Genomic DNA, 19,557 nt, shown 5'->3' on the forward strand with positions numbered 1-19,557 from the left:
ATAAACCGAGTTAATCCATTAATAAAATACATCATCAGATGAATCCAAGTACCTGTTGGAGTCAGTCAGAGCATTTCCATAGAGAGCCACTTTGCATCAGCAGCACCATGCTCCAGTGCTCTGGGAGAGTTTATAGTCCTGAGAGTGGAACACTGGATGACTGACAGCTGACCTTCATGACACCAGAAGCCACAGAAATCCTCCTCATCAGAAACATGACTTTGACCTGCGTCCTCATCTGGACTCTCCTCTGCTTCACTCAGGGTGAGGACAATCATTTTTCTGTGATGTGAGAATCATTTGGAGTGTAGCTGAGTTTCACCTCACCGTCTCATGTCCAGAGTTTCTTCTCTCTCCTCAGGGTCTGTTGGACAAAGTGTTGTCTTGACTCAGCCAGCAGCCAAATCAGTGCAGCTCGGTCAAACTGTCTCTATGGACTGTAAGGCCAGTCGACAAGTAGCTCAGTACTCTGGTTCACAATACTACCTGGCCTGGTACCATCAGAAATCTGGAGAAGCTCCTAAAGCTCTGATCTACTTGACATCAGACAGATATTCAGGAATCTCCTCCAGATTCAGTGGAAGTGGAGCAGGGAATGGAGTTGACTTCAGTCTGACCATCAGTGGAGTTCAGGCGGAAGATGCAGGAGTTTATTACTGTCAGAGTTATCACAGTGGCTATGTGTTCACACAGTGAAAAAGCATCGTACAAAAACCTCCTTCAGTCAGATTCAGCCAGAACTGAAGTAACTTCTGCAGCTGGAAGCTGCTGCATACTGATACAGTTCACTGAACAGACACACCTGCACACACACAAGCATCGTGTTTCACTTTTACAAACATCAAAACACAAGAATTCATTCAATAATTGGCATAATCTTCCCATAATAATAGTTCCACCTTCAGACCAAATGTGGCGTCTTTAAACTTTAAACAAACTTCTTACTCTGAACAAAAGCTGCATTTATACGACAAGATTTGTTTTATTTTGTATTTGTAGTTTCAGGTGTGACACATTAGGGCCAAGATTCCTGTGGCATGAAGTTTATAGCAACAATCTAAAAGGATGAATTAAACCAAGATATTACTGTCAGCCTGACATCAACAAATACAGAAGAAATACCATGAATGATGAAGCTGTTGTTTGTTTTTTCTTTAATGTTTTAAACAAAACTGAAGAATAAATTCATATATTTTTTTCAAAGGTTATTTCGTCTAATTGACCTGATGTGAGAAGATAATAAAGTTTTCTTTCCTTCTACCTGGACACTAAAGGGACAGGTTCTTTTAAGAGTTTAACGTAGTGTTATGCTGAGATCAATTCAACCAGGATGATCATTTATGATGTCATCCTCTGCACAATTAGATGTCAAGCTGAAAATCTACATGAAGATGATGTAACAGTCAGCTGTCCAAGCAGAGAGGAGGAAACATCCTGACATGTAGAGCACAGCTCCAGCTGACTGACTCTGTGTGTTTGCATATGTGTCCTGCCTCTCTGCTCCCAGATGTTAAGAGGTCAGTGTTGATCAGTGGCTGTCCAGACCTTTCAGAGACACTAACACACCAGCAGCACCATGATGATGATGTCACTGACTCTACTGCTGAGCACCCTGGGGCTCCTTTTTCAGGGTGAGACTCTCTTCTTAAACTCTGCTTCAGGATACAACCAGGTTCACCACAATGATGTTCTGCTATGATGGAGAAAGACTGGAACAAGCAGCATTGACCTTCTTCCATCTGTTCTCCATGTTAAAGAAATCATCCTCTTCTGTTTGGATGTTGATCATCTTTCCTCAAGTTGAATTTGTCTTGATAACTATTCTCATCTTTCTCATATTTTCCAGGTTCATCAGGAGAAATCATCCTGACTCAGACTCCTGGATCTCAGTCTGTTGCTCCAGGAAACACTGTCTCCATCAGATGTAAAACCAGTACAGGTGTTAATAGCTGGATCAGTTGGTACCTCCAGAAACCTGGAGAAGCTCCTAAACTCCTGATTTATGCTGCTACAACTCGTCAGTCTGGAGTTTCAGATCGTTTTAGTGGAAGTGGATCTGGGACTGACTACACTCTGACCATCAGCAGAGTTCAGGCTGAAGATTCAGGAGTTTATTACTGTCAGCAGGGTAGCAGCTTCCCGTTCACACAGTGATACAACGTCGTACAAAAACCTCCCTCAGCTGGAGAGGAACTGATCTGATCCACAGCTGCACTGAAACTAAACACGCACAAAGCTGCTCTAAATTATAAAGCCACAATGTATCAGGAGTTATCTATTTATTTATTCATACTTTTATAAGTAAACATATTATTTAAATTAAATAATTTTGTTGTCGACCAGATATTTTGACAAAGATTTCCTTTGTGTTGATGATCAATGACACAGAACATTAAACAATCATCAAAATAAGATTCAAGAATAATTTGAAATTTCAACAACAATTCATGATTTAAACTTTTTTTCTCTACAATTAGATCAAAATCATTGACTAAAATAAAACTTATAGATATAAAGTTGTCTTATAAAGTGTTTTTCAGCACTTTCCTTATGAATCAAAGCTAATTAAGTGAACATGTTCCTTGATCTTATAAAGTTCACACTTTGAAATCATAAATAAACAGTTTTTTTTCTTTTTGTTAAAACAAACAAGTGACGAACACTGTTGGTTCCAAAACGATTATTTTTTACTCACTTTGTTGAATAATTCCCACAGATTATACCTGATAAAGTCCTGGCTGACTGTGCTTTGTCTACACAGTTTAACAGTCAGACACCCCATAATGAGAGAAAAAAAGGATTCTCTTTCAAGCTGTTTACTGAGGATTTTCTGCCACTGACACATAGTTTCAGGGCGTTTTAATGTCAATAATTGTTAGAATGCCATGAAAATGTTCTGTTAACGAAAGTGACCTTGTTTTATGTTCATGGTAATTACTCTGTTTCACGAATGAAATGTCTGACTTTATGGGCTTTTTTTGAGACTCTTGAGTTTTGTCATGTGCTCCTCAAAAAATGACTCAGAGTTGTCTGTTTGAATATAGTGAAAAAATATCTTTACTAACTATATCATTCCATTTTCTGAAAAAAGAATAGTTTTAATCTGCAGAGTTCAGGCTGAAGAAGAGATATATCGGTGCATTTGGCCTTTAAACTGTGATACAACTTTAATCAATAATTTCAGCTTGACATTAAATGAGTCTAATATTGTCTTAAAAAATCGTTTATGTATGAATTCCTTTCTCAAAAATCAGTAAAGCTTCCCCAAGCCGTAGTCCCGGATATTAAGAAAGTATAGGAGTCAAATTTAATGAGTAAATCTTTATTGTCTGAATATAGTTAAATGATAAACATTGCAAAGTAAAAAAGACTGTCTGATAATCTTAAAAGTTAAAGAGAAAAAGGCCTGCAGACTGATAGCATAACAGAATGAAAAGAATATCTGAGTCCCAGTGAGTCAGGTCAGGACTGGGAACACTGGTCTCTCCTCAGTGTCTCTGTGACTGGAGTCTGGGAGCCCTGGGTGGCCTCACAGGTCACAGAGCCCACCTTCTCCCACTGGTCTGCAGGGAGCCTCAGGGTGCTGCTCCAGCTGTAAAGGCCGTCCTTCTGCAGCACCCCGGGGCTCCCGCTCTCCTCCCAGCTGCTGCTGCTGCTGCCGTCCACCTTCCAGGACAGACTCCAGCCTGAGGGGAAGCCCTTGTTGGCCAGACACATGAGGGTGGCCTTCTTCTGCTGCTGCAGCTCCTCTGTGGAGGGGGGCAGCACCGTCAGGGTGGGACGGACATCACCTAGAAGACACCAATCGGTTTTGAGAACAGGGACCAAACAGCTTTCAACTGAATGTGAGACACGTGGACACTGATGGTTTCACAGTTGAGTTTCGTCCTTTAAGGAGTTTCAGTTAGACGGTTTCCTTCTCCATCAGTCACTGATTCACACATTGTTTCACTTCCCTTTCAGAAAGCTCTCATGCACATCAGCACACAGAGTCCTTACATGAACTTAAACATATCAAAGTACCAACTTTAAGCAGCTTACTTTAACAGTTTGATAGATTTAACAGAAACTTGATTATTTCATAATCACTGTAAAACAGAGACTAAACTGAGTTCATTTAGTTTTTTTAACATTTGGTATTAGTTCATCAAAATCCTGCTACAAGCATCCTCGCTGTCATATTCAAGAAACAATCAACCTTTTTATCATTTCCACTGTTAAAAGAAAGTATTAGCTGGAAAATATACATGGACTTTATTAAAAATGTAATAGATTTTTTAAAAAAATTATGAAAAAAAACTTTCAAACTAAGTTTTAAAAAGTTTGAATTATTTTCAGACATCACAGATTTGGCAGGATTGTTGAACATGTCCTTCAGTCACACTGTTCAGAATAAGTTTGACTCAACTCAGAGAAGTGTCGACAGAACAAAGAATTCAAAATATTACATGACTGATTGTTTTGTTCCCATTAAAGTTGTTTCACACATTAACTGGAGCATGTGAAGAAAGGTTCATTAAAATACTTTCTGCTGAGATGTAATCTAAGAGAGGAGAACCATGAGCAATATATGGATTAAAAATTGATTTCACTCCTCCCATTAAAAAGGTAACTCTTGCTACATATATTAGGAAAAAAAACAGTTAAAACCTTCAGATTTGTAATTTGTAGCAGTTTTTAGAGACTTACTTCCAAGTTCCAGTCTGGTTCCTCCACCGAACGTGTACCACAGTGATACAAACTGGTTGAGTCGTCGTACAAAAACCTCTGACTGCACAGAGACACGGCTCTCTGACTTTGGACACAACAAACTCAACTTTGTCTGACAATTCTGAATGTAAAACTCTTCAGATATTGTTTATCTAAATATCTAAGTATCTTTCACATTCAGGAATGTGCCGATGATATTTCTATTTGTCCTTACAGTTTTAGAAATGAGGTGTATTTGTCACTTATTGATCCAGAATTATACCAGAGCAGTTCAAATTTATATTACTAAAGAATTACATGTTGGTAGAATAAAAGACTTAAGATCTATAGCATTACAATTAATCAAATATTTAACTTACTTCCAACATCCAGCCTGGTTCCTCCACCAAAAGTCCACCACAGTGATACAAACTGGTTGAGTCGTCGTACAAAAACCTCTGACTGCAAAGAGACACGGCTCTCTGACTTTGGACACAACAAACTCAACACAAACAGACTCGGACTGTTAAACACATCTGGGTACTATGAAGATCAGATTTTTTGAAAATATAATAAATAAATTATTCCCCCTAACCCCCCCCCCCTAAAAAACATGTATTTTATTAAAAGTGATCGCTGTCAAAGTAAAACAAAAACAACAAAAAAGAAACGGATGATTCCAGAATACCCATTTTTACAAGCAAAAATTCTACAGAGAAATCCCAAAGATATCACATATTTCAGATCAATACTGTGATAAACCGAGTTAATCCATTAATAAAAAACGTCATCAGATGAATCCAAGTCCCTGTTGGAGTCAGTGAGAGCATTTCCATAGAGAGCCACTTTGCATCAGCAGCACCATGCTCCAGTGCTCTGGGAGAGTTTATAGTCCTGAGAGTTGAACACTGGATGACTGACAGCTGACCTTCATGACACCAGAAGCCACAGAAATCCTCCTCATCAGAAACATGACTTTGACCTGCGTCCTCATCTGGACTCTCCTCTGCTTCACTCAGGGTGAGGACAATCATTTTTCTGTGATGTGAGAATCATTTGGAGTGTAGCTGAGTTTCACCTCACCGTCTCACGTCCAGAGTTTCTTCTCTCTCCTCAGGGTCTGTTGGACAAAGTGTTGTCTTGACTCAGCCAGCAGCCAAATCAGTGCAGCTCGGTCAAACTGTCTCTATGGACTGTAAGGCCAGTACACAAGTAGTTCAGTACTCTGGTTCACAATACTTCCTGGCCTGGTACCATCAGAAATCTGGAGAAGCTCCTGAAGCTCTGATCTATTACACATCAGACAGATATTCAGGAATCTCCTCCAGATTCAGTGGAAGTGGAGCAGGGAATGGAGTTGACTTCACTCTGACCATCAGCGGAGTTCAGACTGAAGATGCAGGAGTTTATTACTGTCAGAGTTATCACAGTGGTGACGTGTTCACACAGTGAAAAAGCATCGTACAAAAACTTCCTTCAGTCAGATTCAGCCAGAACTGAAGTAACTTCTGCAGCTGGAAGCTGCTGCAGACTGATACAGTTCACTAAACAGACACACCTGCACACACACAAGCATCGTGTTTCACTTTTACAAACATCAAAACACAAGAATTCATTCAATAATTGGCATAATCTTCCCATAACAACAGTTCCACCTTCAGACCAAATGTGGCGTCTTTAAACTTTAAACAAACTTCTTACTCTGAACAAAAGCTGCATTTATACGACAAGATTTGGTTTATTTTGTATTTGTAGTTTCAGGTGTGACACATTAGGGCCAAGATTCCTGTGGCATGAAGTTTATAGCAACAATCTAAAAGGATGAATTAAACCAAGATATTACTGTCAGTCTGACATCAACAAATACAGAAGAAACACCATGAATGATGAAGCTGTTGTTTGTTCTTTCTTTGCTTTTTTTGGATGAAACTGAAGCTATGTGGTTAAGAATAAAATCATAGATTTTTTTCATAGGTAATTTTGTCCAATTGACCCGATGTGCGAAGAAAATAAAGTTTTCTTTCCTTCTACCTGGACACTTAAGGAACAGGTTCTTTTAAGAGTTTAACGTAGTGTTATGCTGAGATCAATTCAACCAGGATGATAATTTATGATGTCATCCTCTGCACAATTAGATGTCAAGCTGAGAATCTACATGAAGATGATGTAACAGTCAGCTGTCCAAGCAGAGAGGAGGAAACATCCTGACATGTAGAGCACAGCTCCAGCTGACTGACTCTGTGTGTTTGCATATGTGTCCTGCCTCTCTGCTCCCAGATGTTAAGAGGTCAGTGTTGATCAGTGGCTGTCCAGACCTTTCAGAGACACTGACACACCAGCAGCACCATGATGATGATGTCACTGACTCTGCTGCTGAGCACCCTGGGGCTCCTTGTTCAGGGTGAGACTCTCTTCTTAAACTCTGCTTCAGGATACAACCAGGTTCACCACAATGATGTTCTGCTATGATGGAGAAACACTGGAACAAGCAGCATTGACCTTCTTCCATCTGTTCTCCATGTTAAAGAAATCATCCTCTTCTGTTTGGATGTTGATCATCTTTCCTCAAGTTGAATTTGTCTTGATAACTATTCTCATCTTTCTCATATTTTCCAGGTTCATCAGGAGAAATCATCCTGACTCAGACTCCTGGATCTCAGTCTGTTGTTCCAGGAAACACTGTCTCCATCAGATGTAAAACCAGTACAGGTGTTAGTAGCTGGCTCCACTGGTACCTCCAGAAACCTGGAGAAGCTCCTAAACTCCTGATTTATAAAGCCTCAACTCGTCAGTCTGGAGTTTCAGATCGTTTTAGTGGAAGTGGATCTGGGACTGACTTCACTCTGACCATCAGCAGAGTTCAGGCTGAAGATTCAGGAGTTTATTACTGTCAGCAGGGTAGCAGCTTCCCGTTCACACAGTGATACAACGTCGTACAAAAACCTCCCTCAGCTGGAGAGGAACTGATCTGATCCACAGCTGCACTGAAACTAAACACGCACAAAGCTGCTCTAAATTATAAAGCCACAATGTATCAGGAGTTATCTATTTATTTATTAATTCTTTTATAAGTAAACAGATTATTTAAAGTTAATAATTTTGTTGTAGACATGATATTTTTATAAAGATTTCTTTGTGTTGATGATCAATGACACAGAACATCAAACAATCATCAAAATAAGATTTAAGAATAACATGAAATTTTAACAACAATTTATGATTTAAACTTTCTTTGTCTTCAATCAGATCAAAATCATTGACTAAAATAAAACTTATGAATAGAAAGTTGTCTTATAAAGTGTTTTTCAGCACTTTCCTTATGAATCAAAGCTAATTAAGTGAACATGTTCCTTGATCTTATAAAGTTCATACTTTGAAATCATAAATAAACAGTTTTTTTTTCTTTTTGTTAAAACAAACAAGCGACGAACACTGTTGGTTCCAAAAAGATAATTTTTTTCTCACTTTGTTGAAAATGTACACAGATTATACCTGATAAAGTCCTGGCTGACTGTGCTTTGTCTACACAGTTTAACAGTCAAACACCCCATAATGAGAGAAAAAAAGGATTCTCTTTCAAGCTGTTTACTGAGGATTTTCTGCCACTGACACATAGTTTCAGGGCGTTTTAATGTCAATAATTGCTAGAATGCCATGAAAATGTTCTGTTAATTAAAATGACCTTGTTTCATGTTCATGGTAATTACTCTGTTTCACGAATGAAATGTCTGACTTTATGGGCTTTTTTTGAGACTTTTGAGTTTTGTCATGTGCTCCTCAAAAAATGACTCAGAGTTGTCTGTTTGAAAATAGTGAAAAAATATCTTTACTAACTATATCATTCCATTTTCTGAAAAAAGAATAGTTTTAATCTGCAGAGTTCAGGCTGAAGAAGAGATATATCGGTGCATTTGGCCTTTAAACTGTGATACGACTTTAATGAATAATTTCAGCTTGACATTAAATGAGTGTAATATTGTCTTAAAGAATCCTTCATGTACGAATTCCTTTCCCAAAAATCAGTAAAGCTTCCCCAAGCCGTAGTCCCGGATATTAAGAAAGTATAGGAGTCAAATTTAATGAGTAAATCTTTATTGTCTGAATATAGTTAAATGATAAACATTGCAAAGTAAAAAAGACTGTCTGATAATCTTAAAAGTTAAAGAGAAAAAGGCCTGCAGACTGATAGCATAACAGAATGAAAAGAATATCTGAGTCCCAGTGAGTCAGGTCAGGACTGGGAACACTGGTCTCTCCTCAGTGTCTCTGTGACTGGAGTCTGGGAGCCCTGGGTGGCCTCACAGGTCACAGAGCCCACCTTCTCCCACTGGTCTGCAGGGAGCCTCAGGGTGCTGCTCCAGCTGTAGAGGCCGTCCTTCTGCAGCACCCCGGGGCTCCCGCTCTCCTCCCAGCTGCTGCTGCTGCTGCCGTCCACCTTCCAGGACAGACTCCAGCCTGAGGGGAAGCCCTTGTTGGCCAGACACATGAGGGTGGCCTTCTTCTGCTGCTGCAGCTCCTCTGTGGAGGGGGACAGCACCGTCAGGGTGGGGACGACTCGACCCACTGGAAGAAGAGACAAAGAGACGACATGAAGAAGGTTTGTACAACAAGCAAAACTATTCCTCCCTGTTTGCTGTTGAAGAGGAAGCTGCTGGTTTCATTAATCTTCCCCAAGCTGGATGAAACTTCAGCTTTCACTTCCCTCTCAGAGCTCAGTAACCACGGCAACATATGAGCATCACTAATGAACCATGGCAACAGAAAGGTTTCAGTACTAAAGATAAAGTGTTCTAAGCAGGAAAGTCTCACCTCAGTTTTATGACCAAACTTAAACATCAAAGTTGAAAATGATGCAGTAAATCAAGAGTAAGAAGATCTTCATCGATCCTCCACTTTTTCAGTTCAAATCTCATTAGATATAAACATTCACACAAGGCAAAACTAGGGAACCATCACCTTAAAAAATGTAGAACAAACTTTTGAAATTGTGGAAACATTTCCCCCAGTTAAAAAGACAAATCATACTGATGAAGAAACTGATTAAATTAGCTGCATTAATTCTACATTAAATGGTTAGACAGTGTTACCTGCAATTATAATTTCCTATCTGTGAGTAATACAAAGCAAAAAATTATGCATTATTTAAAACATATTTAAGATGATTATTCAAAACATACAAAAAATATATTTTTTACAACAATAAAATACATTTTACGTTAAGAAATACTTTTTTCTGTGAAGAATTACAATCTAACTTTCAAATGAAATCATGAAAAAGCAAATCCGCCATAAATTTGTGATTTTTTTTAAAATAACAGCTTAAACTCGGTGCGGTGATGCAAACACATTTCAATTTACCATTACTTAAAAATACATAATTAAAAGATTCTTGTTCTAACTAGAGTTTTTCTGTATCACTGTGAGGTCAGAGTCACCAGAAAAACACAAAATTTGAACTATCATCCAATACATTCACATAAAGTGGTTCTTTATTGATTTGAATCAAATAAAACTTGAATTTAGATTTTTTTTTTCGAAGATAAAGGTACTTACAGTTAACATCCAGCCTGGTTCCTCCACCAAAAGTCAACCACAGTGATACAAACTGGTTGAGTCGTCGTACAAAAACCTCTGACTGCAAAGAGACACGGCTCTCTGACTTTGGACACAACAAACTCAACACAAACAGACTCGGACTGTTAAACACAGCTGGGTAATATGAGGATCAGATTTATAGAAAATATAATAAATCAATTAATCCCCCTAATGTTCCCCCTTTTGAAAAACATGTATTTAATTAAAAGTGATCGCTGTAAAGTAAAAGAACAACAACAAAAAAAGAAACGGACAATTCCAGAATATCCATTTTTACAAGCAACAAATCTAAAGAGAAACACCAAAGATATCACATATTTCAGATCAATACTGTGATAAACTAAGTTAATCCATTAATAAAATACATCATCAGATTAATCCAAGTACCTGTTGGAGTCAGTCAGAGCATTTCCATAGAGAGCCACTTTGCATCAGCAGCACCATGCTCCAGTGCTCTGGGAGAGTTTATAGTCCTGAGAGTTGAACACTGGATGACTGACAGCTGACCTTCATGACACCAGAAGCCACAGAAATCCTCCTCATCAGAAACATGACTTTGACCTGCGTCCTCATCTGGACTCTCCTCTGCTTCACTCAGGGTGAGGACAATCATTTTTCTGTGATGTGAGAATCATTTGGAGTGTAGCTGAGTTTCACCTCACCATCTCACGTCCAGAGTTTCTTCTCTCTCCTCAGGGTCTGTTGGACAAAGTGTTGTCTTGACTCAGCCAGCAGCCAAATCAGTGCAGCTCGGTCAAACTGTCTCTATGGACTGTAAGGCCAGTACACAAGTAGCTCACCGCACTGGTTCACAATACTACCTGGCCTGGTACCATCAGAAATCTGGAGAAGCTCCCAAATTTCTGATCTACTACACATCAGACAGATATTCAGGAATCTCCTCCAGATTCAGTGGAAGTGGAGCAGGGAATGGAGTTGACTTCACTCTGACCATCAGCGGAGTTCAGGCTGAAGATGCAGGAGTTTATTACTGTCAGAGTTATCACAGTGGCTATGTGTTCACACAGTGAAAAAGCATCGTACAAAAACCTCCTTGAGTCAGATTCAGCCAGAACTGAAGTAACTTCTGCAGCTGGAAGCTGCTGCAGACTGATACAGTTCACTGAACAGACACACCTGCACACACACAAGCATCGTGTTTCACTTTTACAAACATCAAAACACAAGAATTCATTCAATAATTGGCATAATCTTCCCATAACAACAGTTCCACCTTCAGACCAAATGTGGCGTCTTTAAACTTTAAACAAACTTCTTACTCTGAACAAAAGCTGCATTTATACGACAAGATTTGTTTTATTTTGTATTTGTAGTTTCAGGTGTGACACATTAGGGCCAAGATTCCTGTGGCATGAAGTTTATAGCAACAATCTAAAAGGATGAATTAAACCAAGATATTACTGTCAGCCTGACATCAACAAATACAGAAGAAATACCATGAATGATGAAGCTGTTGTTTGTTCTTTCTGTCCTTTTTTTTAACAAAACTAAAGAATAAATTCTTATTTAGAGGTTATTTGATCTAATTGACCTGATGTGAGAAGAAAATAAAGTTTTCTTTCCTTCTACCTGGACACTAAAGGAAAAGGTTCTTTTTAAGAGTTTAACGTAAGTGTTATGCTGAGATCAATTCAACCAGGATGATCATTTATGATATCATCCTCTGCACAATTAGATGTCAAGCTGAGAATCTACATGAAGATGATGTAACAGTCAGCTGTCCAAGCAGAGAGGAGGAAACATCCTGACATGTAGAGCACAGCTCCAGCTGACTGATTCTGTGTGTTTGCATATGTGTCCTGCCTCTCTGCTCCCAGATGTTAAGAGGTCAGTGTTGATCAGTGGCTGTCCAGACCTTTCAGAGACACTGACACACCAGCAGCACCATGATGATGATGTCACTGACTCTGCTGCTGAGCACCCTGGGGCTCCTTGTTCAGGGTGAGACTCTCTTCTTAAACTCTGCTTCAGGATACAACCAGGTTCACCACAATGATGTTCTGCTATGATGGAGAAACACTGGAACAAGCAGCATTGACCTTCTTCCATCTGTTCTCCATGTTAAAGAAATCATCCTCTTCTGTTTGGATGTTGATCATCTTTCCTCAAGTTGAATTTGTCTTGATAACTATTCTCATCTTTCTCATATTTTCCAGGTTCATCAGGAGAAATCATCCTGACTCAGACTCCTGGATCTCAGTCTGTTGCTCCAGGAAACACTGTCTCCATCAGATGTAAAACCAGTACAGGTGTTAGTATATGGCTCAGTTGGTACCTCCAGAAACCTGGAGAAGCTCCTAAACTCCTGATTTATAAAGCCTCAACTCGTCAGTCTGGAGTTTCAGATCGTTTTAGTGGAAGTGGATCTGGGACTGACTTCACTCTGACCATCAGCAGAGTTCAGGCTGAAGATCCAGGAGTTTATTACTGTCAGCAGGGTAGCAGCTTCCCGTTCACACAGTGATACAACGTCGTACAAAAACCTCCCTCAGCTGGAGAGGAACTGATCAACAGCTGCACTGAAACTAAACACGCACAAAGCTGCTCTAAATTATAAAGCCACAATGTATCAGGAGTTATATATATATTTATTCATTCTTTTATAACTAAACAGATTATTTAGATTTAATAATTTTGTTGTAGACCAGATATTTAAAAAAAAAAGATTTCCTTTGTGTTGATGATCAATGACACAGAACATCAAACAATCATCAAAATAAGATTTAAGAATAACATGTAATTTTTACAACAATTTATGATTTAAACTTTTTTTCTCTTCAATCAGATCAAAATCAATGACTAAAATAAAACTTATAGATAGAAAGTTGTCTTATGAAGGGTTTTTCAGCACTTTCCTTATGAATCAAAGCTATTTAAGTGAACACGTTCCTTTATCTTATAAAGTTTACACTTTGAAATCATAAATAAACAGTTTTTTTTATTTTTTTGTTAAAACAAACAAGTGATGAACACTTTCGGTTCCAAAAAGATAATTTTTTTCTCACTTTGTTGAATAATGTACACAGATTATACCTGATAAAGTCCTGGCTGACTGTGCTTTGTCTACACAGTTTAACAGTCACACACCCCATAATGAGAGAAAAAAAGGATTCTCTTTCAAGCTGTTTACTGAGGATTTTCTGCCACTGACACATAGTTTCAGGGCATTTTAATGTCAATAATTGCTAGAATGCCATGAAAATGTTCTGTTAATGAAAATGACCTTGTTTTATGTTCATGGTAATTACTCTGTTTCACGTATGAGATGTCTGACTTTATGGGCTTTTTTTGAGACTCTTTAGTTTTGTCATGTGCTCCTCAAAAAATGACTCAGAGTTGTCTGTTTGAAAATAGTGAAAAAATATTTTTACTAACTATATCATTCCATTTTCTGAAAAAAGAATAGTTTTAATCTGCAGAGTTCAGGCTGAAGAAGAGATTTATCGGTGCATTTGGCCTTTAAACTGTGATACAACTTTAATGAATAATTTCAGCTTGACATTAAATGAGTCTAATATTGTCTTAAAGAATCCTTCATGTACGACTTCCTTTCTCAAAAATCAGTAAAGCTTCCCCAAGCCGTAGTCCCGGATATTAAGAAAATATAGGAGTCAAATTTAATGAGTAAATCTTTATTGTCTGAATATAGTTAAATGATAAACATTGCAAAGTAAACAAGACTGTCTGATAATCTTAAAAGTTAAAGAGAAAAAGGCCTGCAGACTGATAACATAACAGAATGAAAAGAATATCTGAGTCCCAGTGAGTCAGGTCAGGACTGGGAACACTGGTCTCTCCTCAGTGTCTCTGTGACTGGAGTCTGGGAGCCCTGGGTGGCCTCACAGGTCACAGAGCCCACCTTCTCCCACTGGTCTGCAGGGAGCCTCAGGGTGCTGCTCCAGCTGTAGAGGCCGTCCTTCTGCAGCACCCCGGGGCTCCCGCTCTCCTCCCAGCTGCTGCTGCTGCTGCCGTCCACCTTCCAGGACAGACTCCAGCCTGAGGGGAAGCCCTTGTTGGCCAGACACATGAGGGTGGCCTTCTTCTGCTGCTGCAGCTCCTCTGTGGAGGGGGACAGCACCGTCAGGGTGGGGACGACTCGACCCACTGGAAGAAGAGACAAAGAGACGACATGAAGAAGGTTTGTACAACGAGCAAAACTATTCCTCCCTGTTTGCTGTTGAAGAGGAAGCTGCTGGTTTCATTAATCTTCCCCAAGCTGGATGAAACTTCAGCTTTCACTTCCCTCTCAGAGCTCAGTAACCACGGCAACATATGAGCATCACTAATGAACCATGGCAACAGAAAGGTTTCAGTACTAAAGATAAAGTGTTCTAAGCAGGAAAGTCTCACCTCAGTTTTATGACCAAACTTAAACATCAGAGTTGAAAATGATGCAGTAAATCAAGAGTAAGAAGATCTTCATCCATCCTCCACTTTTTCAGTTCAAATCTCATTAGATATAAACATTCACACAAGGCAAAACTAGGGAACCATCACCTTAAAAAATGTAGAACAAACTTTTGAAATTGTGGAAACATTTCCCCCAGTTAAAAAGACAAATCATACTGATGAAGAAACTGATTAAATTAGCTGCATTAATTCTACATTAAATGGTTAGACAGTGTTACCTGCAATTATAATTTCCTATCTGTGAGTAATACAAAGCAAAAAATTATGCAATATTTACAACATATTTAAGATGATTATTCAAAACATACAAAAAATATATTTTTTACAACAATAAAATACATTTTACGTTATGAAATACTTTTTTCTGTGAAGAATTACAATCTAACTTTCAAACGAAATCATGAAAAAGCAAATCCGCCATAAATTTGTGATTTTTTGAAAATAACAGCTTAAACTCGGTGCGGTGATGCAAACACATTTCAATATACCATTACTTAAAAATACATAATTAAAAGATTCTTGTTCTAACTAGAGTTTTTCTGAATCACTGTGAGGTCAGAGTCACCAGAAAAACACAAAATTTGAACTATCATCCAATACATTCACATAAAGTGGTTCTTTATTGATTTGAATCAAATAAAACTTGAATTTAGATTTTTTTTTTAGAAGATAAAGGTACTTACAGTTAACATCCAGCCTGGTTCCTCCACCAAAAGTCAACCACAGTGATACAAACTGGTTGAGTCGTCGTACAAAAACCTCTGACTGCAAAGAGACACGGCTCTCTGACTTTGGACACAACAAACTCAACACAAACAGACTCGGACTGTTAAACACATCTGGGTAATATGAAGATCAGATTTATAGAAAATATAATAAATCAATTAATCCCCCTAATGTTCCCCCTTTTAAAAAACATGTATTTAATTAAAAGTGATCGCTGTAAAGTAAAAGAACAACAACAAAAAAAGAAACGGACAATTCCAGAATATCCATTTTTACAAGCAACAAATCTAAAGAGAAACACCAAAGATATCACATATTTCAGATCAATACCGTGATAAACCGAGTTAATCCATTAATAAAATACATCATCAGATTAATCCAAGTACCTGTTGGAGTCAGTGAGAGCATTTCCATAGAGAGCCACTTTGCATCAGCAGCACCATGCTCCAGTGCTCTGGGAGAGTTTATAGTCCTGAGAGTTGAACACTGGATGACTGACAGCTGACCTTCATGACAACAGAAGCCACAGAAATCCTCCTCATCAGAAACATGACTTTGATCTGCGTCCTCATCTGGACTCTCCTCTGCTGCTGCTTCACAGGTAAAGTCCAGAGAATCAAACTCCTCTCCTCTATGAACATCTGTCCCTCTGAAATGAAGCTGACAAAAGCATGAAGCTGCTTTATGTTTTTGTTTCTGTATCCTCAGAGTCCAGAGGTCAGGTCACAGTGACTCAGCCTGGAGCAGTGAGCTCTGCTGTGGGAGGCTCCGTCACCATCAGTTGTAAGACCAGTCATGAGTTTTGGGGTTGTAGCAGTGCTTACTGTTTAGCTTGGTACCAACAAAAAGATGGACACACTCCTAAACTGTTGATTCGCTACACCAATGAACGCATGTCAGGAATTCCAAGCCGTTTTTCAGGCAGTGGATCTGGGACTGACTTCACTCTGACCATCAGTGGAGTCCAGGCTGAAGATGCTGCAGTTTATTACTGTCAGGGTGTAAACACAATCAACAGTCAGAGTGTGTTCACACAGTGAAAAACAGTCGTACAAAAACCTCCCTCAGTCAGACTGAACAGAAACTGATGTGACTGCTGCAGCTGGAAGCAGCTGGAGCACTGACACAGATCACTGACGAGACACACTGTGAACACAAGCATGAGTTAATATACAAGTGATTATCATAAACTTTCCTAAAGCCATAGCTCCATATGAAGACACAAACATCAGGTCTGTTTACCTGTGAGCTAAAACTGGAACACAAAAAAAACTATATTCTATATGGTATTCTAAGACATTTATTCTGTATCAATTTCTCTGATAACTAAGCGTCACAATTTCTTTGATTTATCATTTAAAGGAATATTTTCAAAAAATAGACAATTTTCCACGATAAATATAAACTTTGGGCCTTTAACGGATTGTTCAGGGTGCACCCTGCCTCTCCAACCCGCCCCTGTGACCCTGAAAATGCATATGGGAAAAAAAAATGAATGTAAGTGATGAAAATCTGACTGGATATGAAACAAAACAAACTGTAATTTTCTTAAAGACAAAAAAAAAGATGACAAAAAACTTTTTCCTTTTACCAGATTTTCCATCTGCAAACACAAACATCAGGTCTTATTCCAGCCACATATCTCCTTTGAGTTTTGAGGAAAATACTTACTGGGAATAAAAAACTCTCTACATTTATAACCATAAATGAGAAAACATTGAGAGAAGAAACATGCTAATAATGCTAATTTAAAAAAAATGCAGCGATTCTTCCATTTATTTGGACTCGGATTTCATTGAAGACAGTATGAAACCCTGTATTATCTCTTCATTTAATTAGATTTTTTTAAAGACAAATCTATTTTTGTATTTTATGTCTGCAATACCACTCATACATTAGGGGGCAATTTAAGGCTAGAAATTAGGACAAAAGCACATCAATTTCAATTCAAACAGGTCATGTGAACAGTTGATTGTAAAGAAGGTTTGATACAAAAGCAGCATCTATGAAAGGCTCGTAAAGAACAAACACGAGAGGATCTCCAGTTTGTCAATGTCTGTGTGAGAAAATGATTGAACTGTTCAAAAACAGTGTTTCTCAAAGATAGATTGGAAGGTATTTGCACATGTCTCCCTCTCCAGCTCATAACACCAAATCACTCTGGGTGAATCTCAGTGTATAAAGGGTAAAGACGCAAGCAAATGTTGGACAAATGTTTTTGAAGGAAGATGGAATACCCAGAAAGAGCTCATGCATGCACATGGAGAACATACAAACTCCACACAGAAAGTCTCCTGCAGTGAGTCCAACCTTCTCATTTTGAATGCAGCCCCTGCATATACTTTTTGTTAATTTAGATAAAATGAAATTGTATCGTACAAAAATGATGCTTTCAATAGACATCAAAGTTAATGAGTTAGATTTTTGTTATTAGACTTTATTACAGAATAAAAAAACACATAAACAGCATTTTTTATATTGCTAAAGTAAGAAAAATATTAGTTTTACTAGTGTTGGAAATTTAAGAATCATGTCGGAATAAAAGACTTCAGTGAAGCTGTGTGTTGTAAATTAAACAAGCATGTATTTTATGATCAGACGCCTACAACAGAATAACTTTCAGTCATGAATGAGTTCTTATTGATTCTGATAATGATGGACTAACTACAGCAACGATGTAGAACGCACTTATTGTAAGTCACTTTGGATAAAAGCGTCTGCAAAATGACCGTAATGTAATGTAACTCTTTTAACTGTACTTTTGTCGTTTGATATTCATACTGAATCTTAAGTGTTTAATATTGTTGGATTAATGGATGAAAGGATGGATGACAACCAGTGGAATTTTGCATCCTGTAACAATAAAAGTAACGATGAAGCAAAGTGACAAAGAAAACAAAGAGGAAGTGTAAGAAAATGCTTATTTTAGATGCAACAGTCAGCTGTCCAAGCAGAGAGGAGGAAACATCCTGACATGTAGAGCACAGCTCCAGCTGACTGACTCTGTGTGTTTGCATATGTGTCCTGCCTCTCTGCTCCCAGATGTTAAGAGGTCAGTGTTGATCAGTGGCTGTCCAGACCTTTCAGAGACACTGACACACCAGCAGCACCATGATGATGATGTCACTGACTCTGCTGCTGAGCACCCTGGGGCTCCTTGTTCAGGGTGAGACTCTCTTCTTAAACTCTGCTTCAGGATACAACCAGGTTCACCACAATGATGTTCTGCTATGATGGAGAAACACTGGAACAAGCAGCATTGACCTTCTTCCATCTGTTCTCCATGTTAAAGAAATCATCCTCTTCTGTTTGGATGTTGATCATCTTTCCTCAAGTTGAATTTGTCTTGATAACTATTCTCATCTTTCTCATATTTTCCAGGTTCATCAGGAGAAATCATCCTGACTCAGACTCCTGGATCTCAGTCTGTTGCTCCAGGAAACACTGTCTCCATCAGATGTAAAACCAGTACAGGTGTTAGTATATGGCTCAGTTGGTACCTCCAGAAACCTGGAGAAGCTCCTAAACTCCTGATTTATAAAGCCTCAACTCGTCAGTCTGGAGTTTCAGATCGTTTTAGTGGAAGTGGATCTGGGACTGACTTCACTCTGACCATCAGCAGAGTTCAGGCTGAAGATCCAGGAGTTTATTACTGTCAGCAGGGTAGCAGCTTCCCGTTCACACAGTGATACAACGTCGTACAAAAACCTCCCTCAGCTGGAGAGGAACTGATCAACAGCTGCACTGAAACTAAACACGCACAAAGCTGCTCTAAATTATAAAGCCACAATGTATCAGGAGTTATATATATATTTATTCATTCTTTTATAACTAAACAGATTATTTAGATTTAATAATTTTGTTGTAGACCAGATATTTAAAAAAAAAAGATTTCCTTTGTGTTGATGATCAATGACACAGAACATCAAACAATCATCAAAATAAGATTTAAGAATAACATGTAATTTTTACAACAATTTATGATTTAAACTTTTTTTCTCTTCAATCAGATCAAAATCAATGACTAAAATAAAACTTATAGATAGAAAGTTGTCTTATGAAGTGTTTTTCAGCACTTTCCTTATGAATCAAAGCTATTTAAGTGAACACGTTCCT

At 38.4% G+C, this 19,557-nt stretch overlaps 1 protein-coding gene and 4 gene segments (V, D, J or C); 2 read left to right on the plus strand and 3 right to left on the minus strand.

Annotated features, from left to right (window-relative positions):
• Positions 1-1,579: 1,579 nt before the first annotated feature.
• Positions 1,580-2,211, plus strand: LOC142367820 (immunoglobulin kappa variable 1-12-like). The segment is given in 2 exon segments: positions 1,580-1,631; positions 1,847-2,211. Coding segments are annotated over 2 exon segments (360 nt in total).
• Positions 2,212-3,306: 1,095 nt separating this feature from the next.
• LOC142367675 (Ig kappa-b4 chain C region-like) lies at positions 3,307-4,740 on the minus strand. The segment is given in 2 exon segments: positions 3,307-3,791; positions 4,690-4,740. A coding segment is annotated over 1 exon segment (255 nt).
• A 2,295-nt stretch (positions 4,741-7,035) lies between these two features.
• On the plus strand, positions 7,036-11,702 carry LOC142368250 (uncharacterized). Its single transcript, XM_075450377.1, has 6 exons — positions 7,036-7,090; positions 7,285-7,609; positions 8,951-9,038; positions 9,203-9,286; positions 10,784-10,883; positions 10,981-11,702. The coding sequence occupies exons 1-6, from the start codon at positions 7,036-7,038 to the stop codon at positions 11,313-11,315; spliced, it is 987 nt and encodes a 328-aa protein (XP_075306492.1). The 3' UTR covers positions 11,316-11,702.
• LOC142367420 (Ig kappa-b4 chain C region-like) lies at positions 8,765-10,386 on the minus strand. The segment is given in 2 exon segments: positions 8,765-9,252; positions 10,243-10,386. A coding segment is annotated over 1 exon segment (255 nt).
• A 2,219-nt stretch (positions 11,703-13,921) lies between the features above and the next one.
• Positions 13,922-15,562, minus strand: LOC142367605 (Ig kappa-b4 chain C region-like). The segment is given in 2 exon segments: positions 13,922-14,409; positions 15,399-15,562. A coding segment is annotated over 1 exon segment (255 nt).
• Between the last annotated feature and the right edge of the window lie 3,995 nt (positions 15,563-19,557).

Source organism: Odontesthes bonariensis, chromosome 18, assembly GCF_027942865.1.
Source record: "Odontesthes bonariensis isolate fOdoBon6 chromosome 18, fOdoBon6.hap1, whole genome shotgun sequence".
Lineage (NCBI taxonomy): Eukaryota > Metazoa > Chordata > Actinopteri > Atheriniformes > Atherinopsidae > Odontesthes > Odontesthes bonariensis.